The sequence below is a fragment of the Tasmannia lanceolata genome, unplaced genomic scaffold, assembly GCF_043159265.1.
Source record: "Tasmannia lanceolata isolate RefF3 unplaced genomic scaffold, GAP_Taslan_0.1 ptg000006l, whole genome shotgun sequence".
Lineage (NCBI taxonomy): Eukaryota > Viridiplantae > Streptophyta > Magnoliopsida > Canellales > Winteraceae > Tasmannia > Tasmannia lanceolata.
The window spans coordinates 17,601,088-17,628,739 of record NW_027518683.1 but is presented as its reverse complement, the minus strand read 5'-3'; the positions used below and the strand labels follow the sequence as shown (position 1 = coordinate 17,628,739).

General features: G+C 37.5%; 2 protein-coding genes across 4 annotated transcripts in view; both read right to left on the bottom strand.

The window, feature by feature from the left end:
• Positions 1 to 733: 733 nt before the first annotated feature.
• Positions 734 to 10,295, bottom strand: LOC143879961 (HAD superfamily, subfamily IIIB acid phosphatase). 2 transcript variants are annotated; one of them, XM_077382694.1, is made up of 5 exons: positions 10,084 to 10,295; positions 6,099 to 6,351; positions 5,076 to 5,505; positions 3,226 to 3,426; positions 734 to 1,131 (listed from the first exon to the last, which is right to left on the bottom strand). In XM_077382694.1, the coding sequence occupies exons 2-5, from the start codon at positions 6,148 to 6,150 to the stop codon at positions 933 to 935; spliced, it is 882 nt and encodes a 293-aa protein (XP_077238809.1). In that variant the 5' UTR covers positions 6,151 to 6,351; positions 10,084 to 10,295; the 3' UTR covers positions 734 to 932. The 2 variants fall into 2 exon arrangements, with proteins under 2 accessions (XP_077238809.1, XP_077238808.1); XM_077382693.1 differs by having other exon boundaries at positions 5,076 to 5,508; positions 10,084 to 10,290.
• A 2,880-nt stretch (positions 10,296 to 13,175) lies between these two features.
• Positions 13,176 to 27,652, bottom strand: part of LOC143879960 (RNA helicase, ATP-dependent, SK12/DOB1 protein) — a 49,465-nt gene continuing 34,988 nt past the window's right edge. For both annotated transcript variants that reach the window (XM_077382691.1, XM_077382692.1), the window contains 5 exons: positions 21,895 to 22,360; positions 16,857 to 17,071; positions 16,074 to 16,312; positions 13,520 to 13,646; positions 13,176 to 13,417 (listed from right to left, as the gene is read on the bottom strand). In XM_077382691.1, the coding sequence (XP_077238806.1) occupies positions 13,202 to 13,417; positions 13,520 to 13,646; positions 16,074 to 16,312; positions 16,857 to 17,071; positions 21,895 to 22,360 (1,263 nt within the window). In that variant the 3' untranslated portion in view covers positions 13,176 to 13,201. The remainder of the gene's footprint in view (positions 13,418 to 13,519; positions 13,647 to 16,073; positions 16,313 to 16,856; positions 17,072 to 21,894; positions 22,361 to 27,652) is intronic.

Genomic DNA, 27,652 nt, shown 5'->3' with positions numbered 1-27,652 from the left:
AAGTCATTCCAGAGAATGCTGCTTAAGGATTAGTTTGAATCATGGGTTCACATATGGTTAAAAGAACATAATTTTTTTTATTTTTCTATTCTCAGGAGTAAAAATCATAAAAATTACTTTCGTTAAAAAGGCACCAAATTACCCAATTCATTCTCATTTGTGTTTGGGGAGAATTGATTCACAAGCTGCTCTAGAACATTGTTTGTCTCGTTTACCAAGTCATCGTCCCTGATGCTAATGGCATTAGCAATGCCATTAATATCTAAAAAGAGTGTGTTAGCAGAGAAATGCACACTCCTCCTAGTACATACCTATTCTATTGAAATGGTGGAAGGTATGCTTCAGAGATAGGCTTTGTAAGAGATGAAATTGGAAATTTGAATAGAGAAATAGTACGAGAACACAGGTGTGTCAATGTTTCAAGATGCTTACTACAGATATCAATGGCTTATCTTATCTTTGCTTGATCGATAAAGGTCCTATATCATCCTACCAAGGTGATGGCCAAGCCGCTTTCTTTTAACCCAGTTGTTTTTCATTTTCACAAAATTATATCCTATCAAGGTGTTCTCAGCGGCAATTAGGCGCCCTTATGGTTGGCATTCAGATCAATGAATCTGATGATGTAAATGTGGCAGAAGTAGAGTCCGATGAGCGTCTTTTTAGGAAGGAGCCTAAAACAACTCAAATTCAACATTCCTAAACACTCCATCAAATAGTTCAGATCATCTGATTTACTGCAAAATTTAGGTATATCATAAACAACTCCTTGCTTACAGTGTCATTCCTCTTTAAAATATACATGAATAATTTCTTTTATGCAATATAAACAAATATTTATTTACTTTAAACAGTTAAATAAACAACATATTGATTAACAAAACATTTATAGCAAGATAAGGTTGTTGGTACCACATTTAGTTCAATGCAAGTCACACGCCCTTGATGCGCTGCTCTAGCTTGTAGTAAATCGGATTTGGGAGCTTGAAATTACGTTTTCCTAAGCAAGGACCAATCAAGGCATCCATCTGGCTGCTAATCACGCTTGCGATACGAAACCCTTGGTTGTGCAATTTAATCCTTCTTTCTGAGATATATTCCCAGCTTTCCATAGGTAGTTCATCATCAGACCTGCAGAGGTATTGACATAAACACAATTGGTAATTGGTACAAACAAAAGTTCTTGAGAAATTATGTTGCACAAATACAGGAGAGAATGTAGCATCTTGCAGAATTTAAAGAGGGTGAATGGTCAAGTGGGACTCGTTGACATCATATATTCTGGCGCAAACAAGGAGTAATGGAGGCACACAGTCCTGATTGGATGTCTGGCGATCCATCTGTGGGCCTCACCATGGATTGTGTAGGGCTCAATAACTGTTCTGATAAGACAATTCTACTCATGGGGCTGATGGCTTTTTTTAATGATATACAATCCGTAGAGAACCCAATATGCCTATCATGGTGTGAATAAGGCACAACATATCATTCCACTTTGAATACAACATAAATGGATAATACAAAGAAGACGAAAGTGTTACAAGTCTGGTTCACTGATCTTCTTTTTTTTTTGGATAGTTGGGGCTCGGGACCTTTGAATCCCAATCTGAAATCAGGGACTACTCTTCTCAGTGCAGCTGATGGGACTCATGCCATTTCTATAGAGGTTCCCATAGGTCTCACCGATGGAGTGGGCATTGGACAATGTAAAGTCTGTGAGGAACGCCTAACCTTTTCTGATAATAAAAGCCGAGGTATATCATTCTTGATCCGCAATCATTTTCTATGAGGGTCATATAGACCATTATGAACATGTTGATGCTACTAAAAAAAAGCATGGCAGTACTTCCCTCGCGTTGGGTGGCAGGTGCATGTGAAATATGGACCAGAAATCCACTATAAGATGAAGTAAATAATCTCTGCTAACAACATGACATTGATCCAAGAATTTGTTGTGATACGGTCCCTCTTAAGCCTAAGTCAGAGGAGTTTGGGATGCACCGAAAACAAGAAAAGGCTTGCTAGAGAATTGCCAGATCTTAGCGAGTTCAAAACAGGATATAAGGGCAAGGATTGAGACAACAGTTTAAATAGAAAAGACAGGTCCATTTTAGGTCAGCATGACTTTCTTCCATTCTCCATTCTTATTAGAGTTTTATTTCCACATTAGGTCATAAATGCACTTTAAAAGATCAAACTGTGTCGCTACTACATAGGAAGGGCTGCTTCGGTTTAACCACAAGATAAAAGTGGAGAAGTGGAGGAATTAACATACATGAGCCACAAATGTCTAGGCTGGCTTGCTTCTATGGTTTGTTTGATTTTCTTTAAAAATGGGCAAGTGTCTAAAAATATGACTCAGGCACGGACGACACAAAAACACCTTTAAAAAAAAGAAGCTCAAGAAAAAGACTCAAATTCATATTCTTTGAAATTCCAAACTGTACTCATCCCCAAATTAGTCTTTTCATACATGTAATCAATTATCCTCACCTCCCTATCTCTAACAATCCTCTCAAGATTCAAGTATGGCAATATGAGAAACTGACTAACCGAAGGGGATTCCATACCCCTCAAAATCTGGCTTGACTTGACAAATAGACTGCCATACTCTTTTCATTTCCAACCTCCCAAACGTCCCCATAATTAACCACAATAACATTTATCCAAAGGGTGTCTCCCTCCTCCCCAAATCTCCGATTCAAGTTTCCAGTTCCCCAAAATAGATTTATACCTGAAACACAACTTCCTTAGGCCAAGATTACTAAACTCTTAGATTTACACACCTCTTCCCATGTCACGAGGCGTTAAAGGCTTTGTGTTTCTCGCATTCCTCGTTTCCTTCCCATCAGATATCTCTTTGGACACTTTCGATCTTTTTAGCCACTCTAGAAGGATTTTGAAGAGAGACATGAAGTACGTTGGCAGGTTTGAGAGAGAAGCTTTTATGAGAGTAGCCTTCCCCCAAAATAATTCTATTAACAAGCTTCCAAAATGAGCATGATTGATGACCGATTAATCTCCTATCCCTTTATTGGTACATTTCTGCAAATGCAGGCCATAGTGGCATACGGATCCCTTGGAGTTTCATATAATTCATGCGTTAAATGTCTACCATAGTAATCCAAACGTTATACACTTCAAAACATGTTAATTTCAGAAGCTGTGATACCTAAACAACAAGTGATCGTGTATACATCAAAATATAGGAAACAGACTTGCTACCTCATAATCAAAGAAGACCATCCCCCATATCCTGCAGAAATAAGGCTGCCAGTGGTGGCATTCCGCTCTTTCTCTGGCTTCCTTGTGAAAAAAATCAAAGACCAGCCACTGGTTCGGAGTTTCATGTGTAATCCCGAAAGAAACATATGCATTGGATGCTTCAACTCTTCAGCCCCCTTATCTCCAATATAAAGATTGAATCTGAATTACAGAAGATAAGAAACAAATGCTTTAGTCTTGAGTCAGATGGACATTAAAATGATCCTGTCATAACCAACAAATTATTCAGGAAAAGAAAATAAACAGAGATCTTGAGCCATGTACAAAAATGTATAAATATTTTGAAAATAAATGAACCCCGTCATGTCCTGTCAAAAGTCATAGCCTCATGTTTGTTTTCGTAACCAACATTCTTGTTCCATTGTTTGACATGCATCGTGAAAGTGCTGGAATCCAGTTCTCCTCCAGTTAATGTTAAATGTGCTAGAAATTGATAAAAAAAAAATAACATTGTATAATTGGAATAGCCAGTTGACGGCATTAGGCAGATCTTTGGTTGGAATCAGCAATTTATAGATTTGGGCATCAAAAGTCAAATGCAAAACGTAGGTAACATATAGTGAAATATGATTAAAAAAACTCATAATGCAAAAAATATGTAACATAAAGTAACATATGATAAAAAAGCGCATAATCTTATGAGTTTTGGAATACTTTGAAATCGGCACTACTAGTTTTTGAATAGTTCTTTTTGAGGTGTCCGACACCTCAAAAAGAACGATTCATGGATTCGCCAAAATATTTTAATCAATTCTCAAATTTTAATTTTTCTTTACATAATAATATGATTATAACAAGTAAAATACTGATTATTTTAATCGACAAAGTAGATGTAATATTTTATTTCCATTTAAGAAACTTACTTTTAGGTTGGGTAAAACTCAAAGCACGTGGTAATTGTAAAGTTATGGTAATAGTACTCAGAAAAAAACAAAACAAATCAAAGAGATCTAGAAGTGTCTCAAAGAATCCTAAAATATTGGACTCCGAGAGTGTCCGACACGGATTCTTCACCCATCCATGAATCGTTCTTTTTGAGGTTTGCCAAATCCCACACTCGATACCCACGTCAGATTTCGACACTGGTATCCGTACTGATGCAACATAGTTAGGTACAAACAATAAGCTGTGGTCTGATCTGGTTAGAATTGGTCAACATAGTTAGGTACAAACAATAAGCTGTGGTTTGATCTGGTTTAGAATTGGTGACTTGAGGATTCAGAACAGAATGAGCGAACCCCAGCTGTAAAGAATAGTAAGAGATAGTTGAACCTTATGAATTTTTGAACATTTCAAAATCTAGTTGAGACACAAAATCCTAATTTGGAAAGATATTCCCGGTAAAAGTGGAGACACCGGTTTTCTTGATTTTTTCCATCTAAAAATGCTTGTAATTTTAAGCACATGTAAGCAATAAACAAGAATGAACCTGTAATATTAAAGAGATTGGAAGATAAATATTAAAGAAAATGGTTACTTTATTACTTCCATAAGATAAATAAGTGCTCATGGAATAGAAGATAAATATTAAAGAACTATTTTGTAATCTTAAAGAACTATTTTGTACTCATGGAATAGAAGATAAATATGTGCTCCATGAAACATCGGCAGAAGTGACCGAAAATAATTTATGACCTGTAAGAATGAGTTTTAACTCTTAACATCATCCTGGTCCGAAATAAACAGCCCAAAAATATCACCAGCAAATACAACAAAGAGATTACGTAAAGCATTTCATGTAGGCCATCCAGATTAAAAATAGTGTCTAAGCATATGAAAATTATCCATACTGCAAGACACTGCTGTGTTGAGGAAGAAAGATATCATCTATGTCCATCAATACCACATCCAAGGCATCACGATTTGGTGTCGAAGTACCAAAGTAGTCCTCTGCCACCCGCATAGTAAAATTAAGATCAAGATGATACTGTTCTTGAATGTACTGCATGGTATGTGCCCTGCAAACTGAGGGGAACTCTTCTGCTTCCAATTTGTTTAGCTCTGCGTGTAAAGCAAAAACCTTGCAATATTCATGGTCATCGCTTGCTTTTCCTAGCCGAATGATACCGGCACTCTTGTTTTCGCATGATTCTAACATGACTGTTAATGTGATCAGAAGTGTAACCAATAAAACCCCAACTGTTATAAGTGCCGCAATGAAGATGGTTGCAGCAAAAGATGTCATGTAAAGTCCTGATTCCACCATATAGTGGCTTCCCACTTCTGTAGAAAATGATGGCCATAATTAACAAAACCATGACTGAAAATAGAGGAGTTCTAGACTGAAAGGCGCCCTTGGAAAAAGGGATGAAGGGTGCCCCTATTGGCTGTAAACCATAAAAGTGCATCAAATGGGATGAAAAGTCAAAGAACATTAACTGCACTTTTGTGATTTACAGCCAATAGGGGCTCCTTTCATCCCTTTTTTTCAAGGGCGCCCTTCAGTCTAGAATTCCTCCTGAAAGTAAAAGTAAAGATCAATTATTGCCATGGAATATCCTAATTCATGCAGAAACAGATAATTCTTAATGGGGATACCAGATATAACATGATCAGGAAAACTTTTAAAAAAATTTCTACAAAATCCAAATTTTGCCATAAGGCAGCCTAAAGGAACCGGATGGGTACAAACTCCGGGTAAAATAACCCAAGCACGCACACAGAGAAAGATGTATAGACATAAAAATGCATAAATATGTGTGCATGCTGTGCAGTAACCCAACCATTACAAAACACAAGCACATATACATGTGCATACACACAATACTAATAGCAACAGCATTTATAAATAAAAAAGAACAAAGTTAACGTACCAGAGCTGCCTCTACTCAGAATAATACTTTGGGTTGAATTCCCACGCTCCATTTGTTACCAAAAGGAGAGACAAAAGCAACACAACCAGAAATAATTGCTTGAGTGGCCTCTACAAAGCACCGAAATCAAGAACAAACCAAAGAGAGCCCGTCCAGTTAGAATAATTGGCAAGAAACGCAGCATCTCGTCTTCTGAGTAGACTTCCTAGAAACTTCATTTGCCATGTGTGCCATCATAGTTCAGCTTCTTTGCCTATCATATTCATAAAAATATTAAAACCAATGAGAGAATCACTTTTTATTTTTGCTTCTTTGCCAATCATATCCATAAATCCTAAATCCATGAGAAAATCACACCTCAGTTTCATTAGACCTTAGAGGGATTACGAGGATACAAGGGTTTTGTAAGGTTCAAAATTATTTTGTAGGAAAGCTACCTGTTTCTACACAACACAAAATTTGCTTAGAGATTTCATTAGGAATTTTTTTTTTCTAGTATCCATTTATTAGAAACAATTACAAACGACATTTTAGCTTCTCTTTACGATTCATGCAAAGATGAAGCCAGTAATCCATTGCTTAAGTGCCTCCTGAAAGGCTTTAAATTCAATAAACTAGGCAGACAGACACACATACACACAACATCACATAAAGTAGCTTATGCTGTTCATATCAAACTAAAATGCTTATTTTCAGAAAATAAACACTAGAAAAGAACTCAGCTTATGAAACAATGCATGCCAAAACAATATGAATTGCTATGAAATGAATGTAAGCTTGACAATTCCCTCACCCCAAAGACATATCATAAACAATATATACAACTACATGATATATCCATGTCTCCTAATTCCAGATAAAGCATTTATTGGAAAGCAAGCTCTCCAATTTCATTTATAACACAATTAGTAAATGATTACAAATTTGCCCCTACAATCTCCACACTTCAAGAATAATAAATTCTGGGAAATGATATCCCCTCCTTTAGCGTTATCCGTTAACTTTCAAAGGGAAGGAAAAACATTAAAGGGGGTGAATTTATCATCAAGCAGTGAACCATTCTCACGGAAAACGTTAAAGGGGGGGATTTTATCCGTCTGGGGAGGGGGGGGGGATATCATTCCCCTAAATTCTCCTTCATCTTCTTAATTATTACAATTCTACCATTAGTGAATAGAATGTTTTGAAAATCAGAATTGTATAGTAAATCATAACAGAGGTCGAATCGTAAATCATATCACAGATTAATTAATTTAAATAAAAACTACCACGATTAGTTATTCAATATCATGACATGAATTGTTTTATAACAAGCTTGTCACATAATAATCATCTATTCCCAATCCAAACCCATACTATTGGATAATAATCTTAAAAGTAATAAAAGACAAGATAGAATCAATTATCAAGGTCTCAAACATCAAATGACAAATATCAATTATAAAAAACTACTAAATCATTGTGTTGTCCTCATTATAGTTGTCTCACTCAATACCCTCAAGCACATGCATTGTGCTTGACTGGTTCAAACTGGTCCGATTCGACTCGTTCGAACTCCTCCATTGACTTCTTCCTTCCCACGAGAGGCTTTTTGAAGGATTCATCTACTGTAGAATGGAAACAGGGTCTTTCGGAGAAAATCCTATTTTCTTTTATACAAAAAATAATTATGGTACATCACATGAATCGTACAATTTACGGTCGAACAAGATTCAATTGAAATTTGCAAGATTCATACAAATTAAAATTCAATCATGGGATTCAAATAGTAATCCATAAGATTTGATTTGAATCTTAAATCGTAAGATTTTCAAAACAATCAATAAGACAAGGCCAATGGAAACCAACGGGATATAAGGGTTTTAAGTGAATTGGATTTAGGGGTTTAAGTGGTGGGCCACCAGGAAAGGGCAATGAGATATAAGACGAATTTTAGAAGTTTAACTGGTGGTCCATTGCCATATAAGATGAATTTTAGAAGTTTAAGTGGTGGTCCATTGCTATTCCTAAAAAAGTGATGGGCCATGAGGAAGGACCAACAGGATAAAGGAAAGGTTTAAGGCTTGGGTTGAGGGTATTAGACCGTGGGTCATGGGTATAATAGGTCAGGTAGTGGGCCATAGGGTTGATTTGGATTTTGGACATCCCCCGCATCTAAGACCAATCAAATATATGAAAAAAAGACTAAAATAAGTAAACACTTATACCTACATAAAGAAAAAACTAATCATGTGGATGCTAGATCACATCACAAGGTCACATCAATGTCATAACCCTAGATGCTTGAATATTGATCCATGGTAAATACTACTGCTGGTAGCACTTGGTAGGCCTTTCTTCTTTGAGATCCTAGTATCTCTCTTTCACAAGCTCCACTCTTCCATTGTGATAATCTTTAGTGCCGCATGCAGGGCTACTGATATCATGTTTCATGTTGCATGAAGCATATTGCAATTGACTATCACTTGTACGTGAGAAAGTTTTGGTGGGGCACATTCATAGTTCATACAACTTTTATGTATCCAAGGATCAAATTGCTTCCATTTGCAGTAAAGCTCTCTCCCCTTTCTCTCATGATTCTTTTCAAAGGTTGAGGATAGAGTTAGGAGTTCACAAATCTTCATTGCCTAATTTGAGGCAGGTGATAAGAGAAAATGTCGTTTGTCATAAGTATAAGGATATTCCAGTCTTTCTCCTTCAAGTTATATTTGTAGTATCTTGTTCTTTTATAGTTGGAATAGGTTAGACCAGGAGTACACCCATTTAGACAAGGACTATACCGCATCAAGTCTCTTGACGTATTCTTGTATAAATAAAATGCACCTATAAAGAGAGGTACACAGGGCCATATCCTTTGATGCATAAACATGCTCATTGATATCAGCAACAGAGAACTCTACCTCAAATGAAGCCTTATCTTTTTGGGAATAAACTTCTCAATCTCAATCATGGCCATGCATGAAATGCAAAAAAAAATTCACCTCAGAAATCACGCTCAACTATATAAACAGTAAGTGAATAATTACCAATTCAACAGTTAATAGAAACAAAAAGCATCATACTACAAAAATCAAGAGTTTGTTTGCTCAATTATTGCAATTCAAATAATTACTTCAGATATCACAACATCCAATAGAGATCAAAAGGAGAATCTAACTAGTGCCAGAATTTTGAGGTCTTAAAATTGATTTTAACATCGCGATCATCAATCTCAATAGAACAAAACTCTAAGGGGCCGTTTGGACACGCGGATTTTAGAAACCAGGTTTTAGGTTGAAAACAGTGTAAAAGAGAGTTCATGATCATTGATCAAGCTGCTGTATGCTGCACTGACAGTGTTTATTGGATTTTAAGTAAGAAAACCAGGTTTTAGAAATCTCTCCCGCATCCTGAGATTTCTAAAACCTGGAAACATAGGGTGATCTGCTGCTCTCTTGCTGCTGGAAAGAAGGGCGAGAAATAAAAAAACGACGGCTGGTCTCTTTCTACTCTCGTCTCCCATGTACAATTTTGAGGAAATCCAGGTTTCTAAAATCATCGTATCCAAACGGCCCCTAAGTTTTCATAAGAACTTCCACCAATCAATCAAAACCATGCATAGGAAATCACCTCAGAACCCTGCTAAACTATATAAACTCTTAAAGGAGTAATCAGTTATTAGACAATTACACACAAAAATCAGTACCATTTTAACCCTAAAAAAGGCCTAATGTTCTGCTTGATCATCTCTCTCTCTCTCTCTCTCTCTCTCTCTCTCTCTCTCTCTCTCTCTCTCTCTCTCTCTCTCTCAAAAAAAAAAAAAAAAAAAAAAAAAGCTACTTAAGCTGCCATAACATTAAATCAAATTAAATAAATAAAATTCCAACTAAATTGAGAATCTCAACGTTCTAAACAAACACATCAGCATCAACAAATTATCAGATTCAACCTTGAAAGAAACCCTAAGAGCTTGTTAAAATCAATAAAAACACGAACGAAAATTCACCTGAGAGCGAGATTGAAGAGGCTGTGATCCGTGTACAAGACACAAGGAGAAACCTGAGCAGAAAAACGAAGGGATGAGCATCCAAAATCCACCATCATTCAATGAATTTAGGGTTTCTTTCTTCTTTCTTTCTTTCAGTCTCCAGAGAACAAAATCATTACGCTTGCAATAACGACAGAATCTTTTGGTTTAAAAGTGATTTTTACAAAATTACCCCTAATCTTCTCCGAATATTGCGGGGACTCCAATGTTCTAGAGTAGTAGAAAAGGCATCCCAGTTCCAACTTGGCAACTTCACGGGACCACAGGAGACGATTTTTTATAGTGATTGTGATATGGGCTGTTGATATGGTAGGGACCACAAGATGGTGTTTTTACTTGTGGGTCCCATGCAAATGGCTTGATCAGTCTATTTTCTTAGAATTTAATATGGTATATGCATGTACATATGCAAGTATTTTTTTTTAAATACAGTGGGACCAACTCCATCCGAAGATCCAAACCATTCATTTGTTGGGCCTTGCCCTCAAAATAATTTCCATAGGATGATTTTAAGCCTCTGATCTGTAGGTAATTCTATTATGTGCATAAGCTTAAGCTCGAATGGAGTGGGCTCCATTATATTTTCCATTAAAAAATATCTGTATGTATGTGCATACACCATATAAAAAATTTAGGGCAGTGATAACACAATCTCTCCCCAACATGAACGGTTGGTGGGCCCAACAATTAATTTGTTTAAATCTACGAGCTAGGGAGGCCCATCCATGTTTTATAAAATGAACTTTACGGCCCACACCAATGGATGATTCAAACTGTTCATTTGATGGGCCACGTCGTAAATAGGTTGTGTCCCAAAAAATCATCTCCATAGGATGATCCTAGCCCTCCGATCTAAAGATAAACTGCATATATGGAAAGACCAAATTGAACGGAAACGGCCTGATTAGTCTCAAAATTGCTTTTAATTTAAAATCCAATAATCAGTTTTGGACCTCACAATTGGTTCCCAAAATCCAAAACAAATCATTTGGGCCTCTTCAATTGAGCGATTCAACCTAATTTATTTCAAGTTTAACAATCAAATGCCAAGTTCTCATACTCTTTATCTTTCATTAATTTATTTTTTTTATTTCCTGGGTTTTTATATTTTATATTAATTTATTTGTGACATCACCATTCAACCCAATTTATTTTAAAACAATTTACTTATGGTTCAAACCATGGTATGTATGAGAGATGTATTATGGTTCAAACCCAATTTTGTGCTGTTATCATTTCCCTTTCACCCCCCTATATTTCAACTTCCATGATAGGCGGTTGTTGACAGCTTGTCAGGACTTTTAAAGAAATAGGAGTGTGAATATTAAAACAAGGGTATAAGATGCCATGCCAGTTTTCTTTATCTGCAATTGGATACTTGGATTCGTGTGCAGCAGTAGTAGAAGTGTAAAACAACCAAGCCCACAGGCCAAGCTGATACAGATGAGAAACAGAAAGCTCTATAAGCTTCATTTCCACGTACGTAAGACAATGTACACAATAACATCACCCTATATAATAACAAAATATCACCCTATATGACACAAACAGGTTGGGCCACCCATAATAATTATAAAATAACAGAATTGCACCTTCTTATCAGGACCTTCCAAGAACGTATACAGACCAATATCACCACAACTGTATTTTTTTTTTTGAAATAGGTAAGCTAGGGTTAGGCGGACCCCGACCAGATATATTAAAAAGATCAATAAAGATACTACAAGAAAACAGAAAAGCAAGCCCCTCGCACATCAGAAGAAGGGCAAACAAACTATCAAAAGGGAGCCAAAGGCCACCCAACAAAACGGCAAAGACAAAAACCTAACCGCTTCAGCAAAATGAAAACAACAGCCACAACACTGCCAGAATTCGAACAGCTACCACAAAAACAAACAGCACCAGAGCTAACAGCAGAACCAAAAACACCAGCACCAAAAGCAGACCCCAATTCTCAGCCTCCCGGAATGAGCCCACGAAATGGGGACCTTATTCCAGTAGAGGGGATCGGGGAGATAGATGGCGGCTTAAGGAGGGAAGCAGCTGACTTTCCCTTTTTATTCTTCTTGCTCTGAACTAAATTCCAAGGACCTTCAGACGATGGGGACGATAAAGAGAGAGAAAGGTCCGGAGGCTTGGTCTGCTTTGTAGATGTCTCGGGGATATCAGAGCCAATGACTGTATTTTGATGATCTCACTCCTCACTTTATTAAAAGGTACAGTATTGCCCGCACCATAGGATGATCCAAACCGTCCATTAGATGGACCACAGCTTAAATAGGTTGGGCTCCAAAATCCATCTCCATAGGTTGATCCTAACCCTCTGACTGACAAGGAGGGTTAGGATCAAACTATGGAAATGATTTTGGGGGGCACAACCTATTTAGGATGTGGCTCATCTAATGGACGGTTTGGATCATCCTATGGTGCGGGCCATACCGTACTACTTAATATTGTGAGGAATGCGATCATCAAAATACAGTTGTGGTGATATCATTTTCCTAATATCACCCTATATTATATCACCTATTGGGGGAAAGCTTGAGATTTTTTATGATGTGTGCCAGTGAAGTCCAATACTTTCCAAAGAGTACAGGTAGGCCCACTTCCGTTGTAAATATGTTTTTTTTTATGGTATAAAGTGCAGTCCCTATAAATCGTCTCCATAGTATGATCCTCACCCTCCGATCTATTACTGGATTCCATGAAGTGCAGTCCCTCACAGATCGAAGGGTTAGGATCATCCTATGGAGATGATGTACAGAGTACATGCTATTCACATTGTGGCCCAACAAATGAACGGTTTGGATCATCTTATGAAGTGGGCCTCATTGTACTTTCTGACGCGCACCCAGCACATAAATCTCTTGAAATCTCAGCTGTCAACTAAGCTGAGACTTTGATATCATCTTTCCTCCCTTTCCATTCTGTCCATCTATCCTCTTCTTTTATCGCCTTCCCCTTCCCCTTCCCCTTTCCCTTTGGTTGCTATCCCTCAAAGTTATTCCCCCAATCTGAACCCACAATTGGTTTGTCTTTACCGCGAAAAATGGAGAACATGAAGAAATTTTATTATCTAATTAACCCCTGTAACATACAAACTAGCTGCGAAAACAATGTCACGTTTGATAGCATTAGAAGCAGTTTCCATTTTCTTATAGAGTGCAGAGTTACCCATGATAGCTGCAGAATTCTTGAATTCACGGCATGTTTCATCCAGTCGGACTATTGTCCTCACAATCAGGCCTTCTGGTACATCCGTAAGATCGCAAATATCTGCAAAAGGTGTGCCCTACAATAAAATGGAAACAATGAGAACAAGCAGAAAAATGGATATGCAATCTCCAAATAGTAGGAAAAAAAAAAGCACGAGTATGGTTGCACAAAGAAGAACCTTGGCCCATTCGTAAACCACTTCGACGAGGCCAAACTTGAGATTGTCTCGTACATAATCCTCAGGATTTATTGCTACATTGAGCCGTGCTTGAATTTCCGCAAGCTTGATTGCTGTTGCAAGCAATCTAGTGCAGAAGATACACGGGTTAGAATTCATTTTGTTATGAATAAAAAAAATAAAGAATGTAATTAGAAATGAGATTTGATATATGAGGTGGAATAAACCAGTAACTGAACTAGACCTTGAATGCAGCAAGATTAGCAGAAATAAAATAACAATCAGCAAAAGCTAAAGAAAAGACTGAAGTTTAATAATCATCCTAAAAATTCATCTCCTTAAATCAAGTATATAGAGTTCCATCAAGTATGAGTTTGACTTCAAACTCAAACCTGTTGACAATAACTAAACCTGTAAACACAGAATCAGTTTTAGAAAGCAAACTACTACTCCAACCCTCTAATCTGTAACTGAATCCTACTTGTATGATGGCTTGAGCCCGTATCAGAATTGGAAAGAAATTCTTAAATCCAAACTCTCACTCCTTGTGCAAGGGGCAAACCCTCCATTGAACAGGCCGCGAGGCAGCCGGTATTTGGGCAACGAAGGAGCTTGTCATTGTCGGCGACAATTGGACTACACTGAGGCGACACAGATGAGGTAGGGAGAAGAGAGAGTCAGTGACATATAGCCCGGTGTTAGGCATCACTAGTTCGACAGACATCGATCATCGTTGCAGGGGCGAGAGAAGCTAGTGGGCAGTGGTCGGGACCAAGAGGATCGGACGGTGCCAAGAGTTGAGGAGGGAAACTTCGTGACGGATCTGAAGAAAGTTTTGATGGGGTTTGGTTGTGGCTGGTCTGACGAGGGCCAGTGAGAGGGAGCTCTGTTGATGGAGAGTGAGCCGGGCTGATTCAGAAAGGCAAACGACAAGGTAAAGCGAGAAGGAGAAAAAGAACTATGGCCAGGAAGACGTCTATATTGGTCGTTCACCGGAGAACAAGATCACTTGTGTTGTGGTAAAAAAAAGGTATGATCGACCTGCTTTGATACCATGTTATAAAATTGATTTTACTATTTTTTTTTTGTCATTACAAGCAATCCTATTGAGAGTTTATATAAAACACTCAAAAGGGATAAATATATAATGATAAAGATAAACATGGTAAAAAAAAAAGGTAAAATTTTGTGGAACGTGTCCCTTCTAGCTGCTAACTGGGTTTTGTGAAAGGAAAGAAATGCTAAACTTTTCAAAGAACACTCAAAGGAATCTATGTTCCTTTTCATCAAAGTGATCGCCCTCATGATCTCTTGCGTGAAATCACTTCCGTCCTTTAGATTTATATCTGCTTATGACCTTTGGGAAGGGTGGAGGGAGGTATGCCGGAACATGGAAAAGAAAGAAACAGTGGTTCAAAAATGGAATCATCAACCGGCCTCAACTCAACTCAACTCAACAAAGCCTTTGTCCCAAACTAGTTGGGGTCGGCTAAATGAATCCTATAAAAAAAATTCATAAAGATTTATATCTGCTTATGACCTTTGGGAAGGGTGGAGGGAGGTATGCCGGAACATGGAAAGGAAACAAACAGTGGTTCAAAAATGGAATCATCAACCAGCCTCAACTCAACTCAACTCAACAAAGCCTTTGTCCCAAACTAGTTGGGGTCGGCTAAATGAATCCTATAGAAAAAATTCATAAAGGTAAAGGAATCTACCCGGCTCTAATCCTGGCTCTAGTTGGGTTCTTCTACGTGGATCATTTAGAAGATGATTAATCTTCAAAAATTAATCATCAACCGGCCTATCAAAGCTAAATTTTGATGATTCAAGTTTGGGTAATCCGGGAACGGCTGGAATTGGAGGAGTGCTAAGAAATGAACAAGGGGAGATAGTATGGGCCTATGCCGGACATATTAGGGAGGCAGATGGTACGGAGGCTGAGGTACGTGCAGCCATCAAGGAATTAAACTTTTGGCTTCTAATAGAGTGAAGAATGTGGTGATTGAAGCGGACTCCCTTAATGTTATTAAGTGGCTAAAAGGGGTACAAAAACGTCCTTGGAGATTCGATAGGTTCTTTGATAAGATGTTTGATTGGATGAGATCATCCTCCCTTGTTTTTAAGCATGTTCGGCAGTCGGCAAACGAGGTGGCCGATAGTTTGGCCAAAGAAGGGCTGTCGAAGGAATCTTTGGCTTTGTTTGATTCTCTTCCCCCATAATTTTAAGCTGTAGCTATTTATTTATTTTTCCTGATCTTTTGTAGCTCTCTACTTTGCACTTCGACCATCTCAGTCTCCGTTGGAATAAAATTGGCGATCATTTAATAACACACACACACACACATGGAAATATTAACCTAGCTACCTCATCTAGTGTAGTTGCCTAATCTAACACCCAGAAAATCCAGTGATGAGATATGGCGATCCCAAATACTCCTAACACCCAAGAGTGAGATCTCATATTCTATAACAAAGACTACAGCAGAAATTTCATGTGCATGTGCATGTGCATGTTGCAATAGAAAAAACAACTTTATCTACGAGAAATAACCTCTTCTTTGCGAGAGCAAGCTTTGGAGTCAGAGATGGTTCAGAAGTGTTCTTCTGCTGAAATACAAGAGCAGACATCAGTGCCACAGCCTCTGCAGGTTCCAAGTCATCCAACTGGTTCTCAAATAGGCACTCTGTGGATATCAATTCCTCCCCAGAATTCATCTCACAGGCTACACGGCCTTTGATTTGAACTACGAGGTCATCATCAATACAGCCGATTTCCCTCAACACATCAATCTGCAAAAACAAGTCAGCAAAAATTAAGAGGACTATCAGATAGTGTGCATCTATGCTTCTGGCATAACTTACACCAAAACATTTATTTAGCATAAAGCACTAACTAACAACAAATGAGTAACTAGCCGTTAAACATGCGCCAACTCCTCGCGAGAAAAATCCGGATATTTTAATTTTTTTTCTATTTTTTCAGGTTTATATCGGAAAAAATGGTAAAAATAAAATAATTCAAAAATATCAAATATATACACCTTTTAACCCGAACTTAGGGTTAGGTCGAAGGTTTTAGGATGTTTGGGAGATTTTTAGAGTAAATGAGAATATCAAGATATTTTTTTAAAGTCGAATCCCAATTCATCGCTATAATTCGCGATAAAATCACAACAAATTCATGAGAAATTCAAATTCTCACAAATTTCTCATATTTTTATCGTTTAATTAAAATTTAGCAATTTTATCGCGAGAAATTCAATTTCTCGGCGATATATGTGACATAGCTAACAACATATAAGAAGAAACAATACACAGCCCATTTCAGACATACTCGGCCCTGAAAATCCGGCATCTGTTGAAGTGCTTCATCTGACATTTGATATTTCAATGCATTAACTTCCTCTGTGTGCCTGCTTTGCTCTTTTAGTAACATCATGTGTTCCTGCAATTTGATGCATCCATGACACTTGTTTTGAGCCATCTTTTGCAATAGACTATTCCATGTATGGTACTCCTCCACGAGATTCACCTCTTTCAACTTTAGATCTGAAATGTGTCCAGTGTAAAGAAGCGTATGCCAACAAGCAAGTAATTTAAAAGAAAAAATAATGTATCATGACCCCTGAAAGTACTATAACAGAGTGAATTTTTGTTTTAATTATGCCTAGTTCAAGGCTATGTGAAAAGAAAAACTGAAATATCAGAAGACCATGCAAGTCATCCATAATAAGTGTTTAACATGTTACATTGGACTTACTAGTTGCTGATTATTTTTGTCTGTGGAGTGTGGGTGCAACAGCATATAAATCTCAAGCCACAAATGTGTTTGCACACACACATATTAAGGGAAAGATTTGGCTTTCTGAATAATTGTGCCTAGTTCAAGGCTTGAAAACATGACTGACCCAGTCAGCACAGTGTAACTCAAAGTTTTGCTTTTTCAATTAACAACTTTACTGGCAAGACAATTATGGAAAGGAAAAATATCAAAGAAGAGATAAAGTCACACTAGTCTCTAAAATGTCATCACTTCCCACTTGAACTACAAACAATGTTCAACTTGACAGAACCTGTTGGAGTACTTTTCCATCTCATCAACATTCAACAGCCTCACTTCCCAGCCCTCACTAGCCGCTGCTTCCCAAAATTTCCAGGTCTCCTCCAATGGCAGTCCAATGTGTGAAAAAAATTCAAAAATTTCCAATAATTGTCTCCTCCCACAACACCTAATCGCCAAAGACCCCACATCATGACTTTCCTTCCAAATACTCCACATACACTCACAAGGGTAGAAACTTCCAGTCCTCCATAAAATATGCAACCGCCGATCCCAAACGGACCCCACCAAACCACCAACCAAATCTGCCACCTTAGCAAGAACAGCTTGAGAAAAGGGAAAGAGACCCAGAAAATAATTCCGAACGGCTTTCATTATCACAACATGGATAACAAGGTGATCGATGGGTTCCCTTCCTGCTCTACACATGATGCACAAATCAGGAAATCTTTGGTTACTAAGCTGGAGATGATCGATAGTGAACTTGTTTTCCATTACAGTCAAAAATGCCTTCACCCCGAGGAAATGAGTCTTGCCTCTAGAGATATGGCCAAATCTTCCATATTAAATTGAATCTTTTAGTAACATTGCAAGCCAAAAAAGTTAGTTTTCATTCTAAACTTCTAAGTAAAGGTGCCAAACACACCTATCTTCATCAACTCAATCAAAGTATAAAATTAAGGCCATTAAGTCAGCCTAGATCCAAATCTTCCATGTCAAAAAAAGATCCCAATCTACACCAAGCCATTACATACCAACAATAATGTATCGTCAACCATGCCCATATTTTTTTATGTAAAAAAAAAAGATTCCAAAACTTCAAAAGAACTAGGGAAAATAAACATTGCGACAATTACCACACACCAAATGCCCAAAAGCTGGAAAAATGTAAGTTATGAATCTTCTTTGATGCCGTTGAGCTCATATGCCACTGCCATAATCCAAAATAAGACTAGCCCACCACGAATGTATTGCACAGAAACCTTCTTAAAAGGACAACTCCTGGTTTGTTTCCCTGATTGTGAAGAAGTCTCAAGAGCAACTCTCGGGTTTTAGGTTAAAGACAAAACATAAAAAAAGCCCCAAATCTTCTAGTAAGAGTAGAATAGTATGAATACAGGTTTAAGGGGGCTTTTTTTAAATGGCAGGTTAAGAGGGCTTTGTCAAACCATCTTTACTAAAAAACATAAAAATAAGTAAATAATAAAGTCTCAAAAAAACATAGCTCCTGCTTACCCCTCTCAACTCCGAGATATTGAATGTTATTAAATTTTGTGGTTCAATTGAATAGAATTAAATACAAGGTTTAAAAAAAACATGTAGAATGGGATTTAATTTAGGGAATAGAAACATACAAGGGAAGATTAAATTCTAATTGGAATATTTGAATCATAAATAGTAAGATTTATGACATTGCTTTTTTAAATTACAAATTTACGACATTGCTTCAGACAAAGATTATTAAGAACAAAACCATCATGGTTCCCCCACCTCAAAAAAATTTCATTTTAACCCACCAGTGAGAATGTAAACCTACTCCATCAAGCCCATAAACACCTCATGCTAGTGATTTCCCCGCGCCTTATGTTTCTTCTGAAGATTAAATTTCCAAAGAAACCCAGCCCCATAATTCACAGAAATTTCTAATCATCACATTTTCCCTGTGACTGACCCACTAACCATAAGGGTCCATTTGGATGCAACAAAGCGGAGAGAAGTCCAGGAGAAATCTTCTCCCTCTTCTCTCGCCCCCCTTCTCTCCCTCTCTCTACCCATCCTTATCCGTCTATCACAACCATGGAGATGGGTTTCATGCCCTTTGGTTGTAACCCTTCACTGCCTTTTGAGGATGAAATAGAATAGCCAAATTAATGGCAATGTCCTTCACCGCCAATAGAAGATGAAATAGAACAGTCGTGACATCGTCTCGAGCTCCATACTATCCCTCTCTTCTGTTGTAGGTTTTTTAAGAGATATTTTGATCTTCACGAAGCCTTTGTGTGAAGAGACGACGTCGTCGCACTCCATCTTTCACCAGAATTGATGATGAAATAGAATAGCCAAATTAATGGCAATGTCCTTCACCACCAATCGAAGATGAAATAGAACAATAGTGACATCGTCTCAAGCTCCATTCTATCCCTCTCTTCTGTTGTAGGTTTTCTATGAGATATTTTGATCTTCACGAAGCAAAAATTGTCTTCCTTTGTGTGAAGAGACGATGTCGTCGCACTTCATCTTTCACAAGAATTACACCACCCCAGAAATTTTGCAAGAATTTCACCGTACCCTTGAAATTCCGTCACAGCCATGAAATTTCGCCAGACCTCTCTTGTCATCCAAACAACCTAAGGCTGTGTTTGGATGCCACATGCTTGGCATCTGCAAGCAATTCCCAAGCAAAAATAGTACTATATAATGCACTTTTCTACAATTTTTTTTATGTTTGGTTGCATTTTGCAACAAGCACTTTTCTACTGCATTAATGGGTTGTCGGCTCCCTGACGATGATGTGGCATTGCTCGGGTTTCCATGAGGACTAACCCAAAAACAAGGATCTCTCTCTCTCTCTCTCTCTCTCTCTCTCTCTCTCTCTCCTTTGCATTCAAATATCGTAAAGTACCTGGGCTTTACAATCATGCCTCATCCCTGCCCTTTACAAATACAACCCCAAAAACAACATTTTTGGGGTTGTCTACAACTTTTTTATGTTTGGTTGCATTTTGCAACAAGCACTTTTCTACTGCATTAATGGGTTGTGGGCTCCCTGTCGGTGACGTGGCATTGCTCGGGTTTGTTTGGGGAATAACCCAAAAACAAGGATATTGCATAATCTCTCTCTCTCTCTCTCTCTCTCTCTCTCTCTCTCTCTCTCTCTCTCTCTCTCTCTCTCTCTCTCGGTTACTCCTTTGTATCCAAACACCGATAAGTACCTGGGCTTTAAAATCATGCCTCATCCCATCACTACCTTAAACCAAATACCCTTGCTACAAGACTCCAACGTTACAACTAGAACCCCAAAACCCCTGATACATTTAGGAACAATTCCACACTCCAGCCTTTGTTTCTACCATAGTATTACCAATCAATTACCACCCCCCCAATTTTCTTATTCCTCACTAAATTTTCAAAAAGACTTCACCAATAAAGCCAAAGTTCTCAAGATAAATCTCCCCACCCCTACGCACCATCCTTCAAGTATCACTCCCTATTTTCACACTAGAAATCATGATGGATGGAAGGACGGGTGGACCTGCGGGCAAATAAGTTAGAAAGGTAATATGAGCATTTATGACAACTGCTCCATGACTAATACATGTAATAATTGATCAACCTCAAATCATAGTTTTAAATTTCCACTGAAAACGACACGAAATGACCGAAATGCTTTTGCTTCCATCCCCACCAAAATGATACCGAAACTGAAATACATAATGAAACCAAAGTCGTAAGTGCATTAGTAGTATACAATATTAGAATATATTACAAAATTATATTTATATGAATTGCGTGCGACTAAAATGAATTACAAGTGAAATGTCATATATATTGAATTATACATGCGCAACAACATGTTTCACTAGATGTTTGATGTTATTAAACCATTATGGATGGCTTGCTTGTATACGTAATGGTCTCAAGTGTTTATCTGTGTTTATTCTAGCATTTCACGAAGTTTCATCTTAAAATCATATCTTTGCATATGATTCCGTGATTTTATGGAATTTACACTGAACTTCCAAACCAAACTGAAATTTAAAACCTTGGCTCTAATAGTGGACGCTTGTGTTGGGGTTAAAAGTCCTCAAACTAATAGGGCAGTGAAAATGTTCCACCGTTCCCTATCTTGCATTTGTTATGTCAATATGAGCACATATATCATCAAAATGTGTTCTGGTAACATGCCAAAATAAATAGAGAATATAATTGTAAAATTTGGTAAATTTGGTGCTGATAGACATGTAAATAAAAAATTTCCCTACCCATACTTCAGAGAGCATTTTTTCCACATTTCTGAAGCATGTGAACACATGTAGTTAACTTATTCACAAACTAGCCACAATTCTTTCTTTTTCACAAATATGTATAAGACCACAAAACATGAACTATGCAGTCAATAACTACTAAAGGAAATTAACATAGAAGTTACTATAGTATATAATTCTCAGAACCTAAATGAAATGCAACCAAATATTACCAACTACATGGAATCTTCACTCTTAATAGTTAATAGGCCAATGAGCGTGCTGACTCGTGCTGATACGAGTCCTATGTTTGTTGTTTCGTAGGTACGAGTGTTCGCGGACCATACCTTTTACTGGATCTAGGGCAGGAGGGTATTTATTTCCTTGAGATTTCAGACCTAACAGCTGCTGAACAGTTTTTGAGTATACAACATTACTGGGATCCTCGAGAAGCCGAACTTGATCAATCTTTATCTTGCTCTCGCAAATGCTCAAGAACTCTTTATTTTCTATCCCCACAACCTCATAATTCACCCCTGCCGCATTACCACGGTATGGTAATGTTATATTGACAACTCCTGTTCCCTTGCGAGAACTGACAGCTGAAAAGTACTCCTCCTCAAGACCGCGTTTACCTTTCGGGGCCATAAAAAAGCCTTGTGGGAAATCACCACTTTCTTTGCCATGTGGTCTCCCTAGTGTAGAAGGACTTTGTGCTGGTGTTGGTGAATCGGGTTTCAGCACCAAAACTATATATTGCTTACTGTTAGCAGGAGGTGTCTTTAATACAACTCCGAGTAAGTGATCTTCGACCTGTCAATAACAAACGGTGCTTGTTACAATTTGAATGAAAGATTAAAGCTAACTAAGACTATTTGTATCAACAGAGAACATATTTATAAAATGTTAAGATGATGCAGTTAAAAGTACATGACCAATAGTTGAAGCTCGAAGGCCTAATAAGAGGACGCAATTTCATGAATAAAAATATCCAACTTCCTACCTCGGAATGCTAACTCAACACAAACAGTAGAGGTACGACACAAAACGAACACATCATCTATCTTTTTCTTCGATTGAATGATGCCCAGGCTAGAAAATGTTCGGAAATTTTCACGGGTTCTTCCTAATCCAAAATAGAGTAAAAAAAATATCGTGAAAATAAAAAGAAAGTAAAAAACCGAGATCATCCATCAACAGCCTACACTTTTTGAGAAACTTAAGGCAAAACAAATGATAAAATTCAAGTAGTATTTGCTCCAAGAACACGGCAAGGCTGAATAAAATGGGGCTTTTAAACTTCAACTGTAATAATGTTATAAGTTTAATAATTTAGGAAGTAGTTTAGGAAGTAGTTCAGCTTACCATAGGAAGATTCGTAAGATGCTTGGAGATTTTGGTAAGCCAATGGGTATCAGCGAGAGTTATAAAGCTACTACAGTTCGAGCTAGGCATGACATGATGAGCATCACCGATGGGAGGAGTTGGTTTTCTCGAAAAATGGAACTGACTCGAGCAATTATGTGTATTTGTGATTTATAACTAAGAAGGAAAGTTTCAAGAAGAACTCTTCCAAGGTCATTTTGGTGGAGTGGTTAATGGAGCAACTATGATAAATTTGGCTTTTTGTGGGATATCCATACATGTGGTGGTTGATTGCAACAAATCCCTTTCACTCTTACTCCTCTCCTCTTTCTTCTCTCACACAACCATGGGACGTTTTTCCTTTCCCCTTCCATTTTTTTCTTCTTTTTTTTTTAACTTTGGTTAGTGCAAGTATGATTAAGTTAGCTAATGAGGGTGATTAATATTAATAGTGATGTGGTGTGGTGATTAGTCTTAATCCAAAATGTGGTGGACCTCTCTTTACATGGACACCTAGCATATGAAGGGTTAAGCTTCATGGCTTAAAGCCATGTGGCATGAAGTCCTTTGGATGAGGTTTTACCTCCCATGCTTCACATATTTACACCTTTGCCATCACTTTATGAAAAGTTCAGTCTACCCTTGTTGCAACCACTTTTTACACATCTTTCCATTCTCACTCCTAGCCTCATTTAAAGTTAAAATGACCCTCAAGTCCTAGGGCTAATGGGCTAGGGTTTTGGGCCTAGTGGGCCTCCATTAAGGCCCAATACAATGTAAATGCAAATGGGCTCTATTTAAGGGTCTTAAGAGGGTTATAGTCAAATCTTACTCTTAACCATCCCTTAATCTTATTTTAAACACCCTATGGGTTACATAAGATGAGCAAATTGAACAATGTAGAATTGATTTTTATTTCTAATATTTATAGTTAGCGGTATGATGAATGATCTGTTTTATTGATGACTTACACTAAATTTGATATTAATTAGGCCCATCAAGAGCCAATTCCATGCCTATGGTAGATGTTTAGCATAGTGAAATGTCTTTTTCTAAAATTTGGTTTATACAATGGTTTCTTTTCTTTTTTTTAATTTTTAATTTTTAAAAAAGTTCTCAGATTGTAGATTTTTTTTTAAATAGAATACCAAAACGGACAAAACACTGGTACTTCCCATCCCATTGAGTAAAACAAAATCCGAATGAAACGGTATTCTTAATTATGAGCGTAAAACAAAATCCAAACGAAACGGTATTCTTAATTATGACCTCCACCAGGCTTCATTCCTCGATGGAAGTGTAAGTATATAGACTCAAGAAGTATATCTATGGTCGGGAGCAGTTTCCCAGGTCTTGGTTTCGGAAGTCTACTATAAATTGGGTTTAAAAGTAGTTGTGGATAACACTTAATTTGTAAAACAGAGACGGGAAGGTACTATTTCCTTAATTACATATCTAGATGACATTATGCTTGCAGAATATGACAAGGGATACATCGGTTGAAGGAGTATCTGCAAAAGGTCGTTGGTATTAAAGACCTCGGCTACCTGAGATATCTGATGACTTCCCTCCTCATCTTTCTCTCTCCTTCTCCATTCTTATTTTAATTTCTTACTCTACAACTTCCAGAAAATGTGAAGCAAAATGGGTACATAAAGAGGAGAGAAATGGGCATGCAATCCTGTCCAATACATTTTGAATTTAAGCTGCTACTCTGTACGCATAACGCACAAAAAATCATGAGATACAAGCACGATGATAATTACTCTAAGCACTATTATTGGTTGCAGTCTGACCATCAGGGAACTCATGGCCCCCTTGATAGTCTTAATTCCTAATTTTTCAATATCTAAAACTAGGATTATCAAGCAACTAAACCCCACATGTGTATTATGAATGTATGTAGCAAAAAAGCCAATATAACTCAGTGTAACATATTATTGTGAAATACATGAATCTAAATTCAGGAATTAAGATCTTATGAAACTCATAACAAAAACAAAAGTTATAAAGCTTGTTTTGCTAATCCTGTAATTCCTACTAGGACAACTGGGTTGCTCCATCAGAAGTTAAAAGCACTATCTTGACTTATTTAAATATTTCTTGCTTCCATACAATCTGTTGTTGATGACAGACTAAATTTAAGTTAAGTGTATAAATTTAAGATTGAAACTACTTTTTCACCTCACAAACTTGAAAATAATTTAAGAATTGAAGGAAATTATTTTCAATATGCTTGAAAATAATTTGGCATTTTATTTAAGAGATATTTATGAAAATCATAGCACACCTACGGGAGTAGGGTCGGGCTTTGGGTTTTACATGGGATAAAATTCGAAGGATGAATATAACATCCATTCCATTCTACACTTAGGGGCAACTTGTTTGTCTCCATCAGAGTTGTGATTCGAAGGAGGTACCTTTTTCCAGTCCTTTTTACCGCATTTTCTACTTATACATGAATATTCCACTATAGCTATTAAATATCTTACAAAGAGAGATGCTCATGTTAATGGGAAGAAAGGGGCAATCAAGTTGTGGAAGAGAAAGAAAAGTTGGAGACTTTAAATTGGAAGACTTTGGAGATGGTTCAGCTTAGCCACGGATATACACTCCTCTTTTTTTTTGAATGGCAAACGGATGAACCCTCTTCTTCTCAATGGATTTTTTGAAGCCATCAATTCAAGTGATGAAGAATGGTCCTCGGGGCAAGATTGCCAGTTCTAAATCACTTTGCAAAAAAGGATCCGAACTTCTGCTAATTTTAAAGGTGGAAATTTTAAGGTGCAATAGCCTCAAGGCCAGCTTCCTATTTTGACAAGGTTTCAAGCCATGAATATAGAACCAATGTATGAAAGAAGTACGTGCAAAGCATACTATTTGGTTTTAGCATAGATGCCAAATAGTGCATCTCTCCGAAGCAGACATATTACTTGGTTGTGTTGCATGGATTCTTTGCCCCCTATGCCGAATCCGTATAGACACGTCTCCACACGTGAATCGGAGATGGATTCGCATGGGACACACCCAGATTCTTGTTGTAGCCGTGTCCCATACGAATCTTATTTTTTGGACGAATCTGACACATCATTGTCCCTTTTAAAATGTGAATCTTGTATATTTTCCTTTTAAACGTGTTTTCTTCTAAACTTTTTTATATAAAAGCACAACCCCTACTCTTTTAATAAAAACCCAGCGCCTCAACACTCCATCCTGGAAAATCGACCACCCTTCCCCCTTCTCCGACTCTCTTACTAAAAGCTCTAACCCTTCGACCCTCCACCCTCCACCCTCAAATTTTTCATAAACACACACACACACACACACACACACACACACACACACACACACACACACACACGTAAAAAAACCAGTGCGATGCACGGGCCGACAAAGAACTGTACGGACCACATCATAGGTTGATCCAAACCGTCCATGTGATGGAACACAACATCAATAGGTTGTGCCCGTAAAATCATTTCCATAGGCTGATCCTAGCCCTCCAATCTATAGAGGTTTCCATAATTAAAAAAGCATAAAGGAGGGGGGTAGGATTGAAATTATGTGGCTTTAATGGGTGCCTTTGTTAAAAATCATAAAGGAGGGGGTAGGATTGAAAATATGTGGGTTGAATGGGTGCCTTTGTTAAAAGAAGTCAAAAAAAGTGATGTGTAATTCTCATAGAATTTTGAGAGAAATTCAAATAATTATCTCCTTTTCTCTTATGCTATATATATATATATATATATATATATGAGAAAACGGTTGGTGCGCTTAAGTTGTTATAACGCCTCCCATTTGTTTAAATGTTTGGGTCCCGCTTAAGCGCACCAATGGGAGGCGTTATAACAACTTAAGCGCACCAAAAAAATGGTGCGCTTAAGCTCACCAACAGTTTTCTCTCTCTCTCTCTCTCTCTCTCTCTCTCTCTCTCTCTCTATATATATATATATATATATATATATATAATTTTTAAAATTTTATTTTATCTAATAAAAATAACCGAATCCATGAATCCCACTTTTGGGGGTTTGCTGAATCTGACACCTTGAATCCGTGTCGGATCCCGACATACAAATCCGAATCCATGCAACACAACTTGGCCTCTACCTAGTGGCTCTCCCCATGTTGCATGTAACTTGAACGAACCATGATAACCTTGATCTTGCCACCAAGTAGACACCACCAGGCACTATCCTCATAATAGGGTCAATGGTAACTAAGGGGGCTAGATTCACCAGCCAGGCTGGCAATTCGTATGGTGACAAAGATAGGAACCCATCTCTAAAATTGGGTATAGGGACTCGTGTATATATGCTATGGAACACATAGCACGGTGTCAGGAGAAGACCACTCACATAGCAATCTTCCTAATTTGGGATCATGTTGATCATACTGCACACACTCAAGTGATCAAGGCGACTCAACGCCTCATGATGTGAGTCCCATCCAAAACCACCAAGTTCTGGGGTTGATCCATGGCTCCATTCTAAGCCAGAAGCTTACCATCCCGTCAACATAACTTTTACTCTTATTGTTATCAGTTATTTTATTCATTTCTTATCCTAATCTTATATGAAACAGCTAAATAAACACACTCACACATCAAATGAAAATACATAAGTAAAATAACCTACACGAAGCCATTTCAAAAAATAATAATAATAACCCACATAAATAAATGCAAATGTATTCATTGACATTATATGTCAAAAAGACCAAATGAAAGGCTAAAACTAT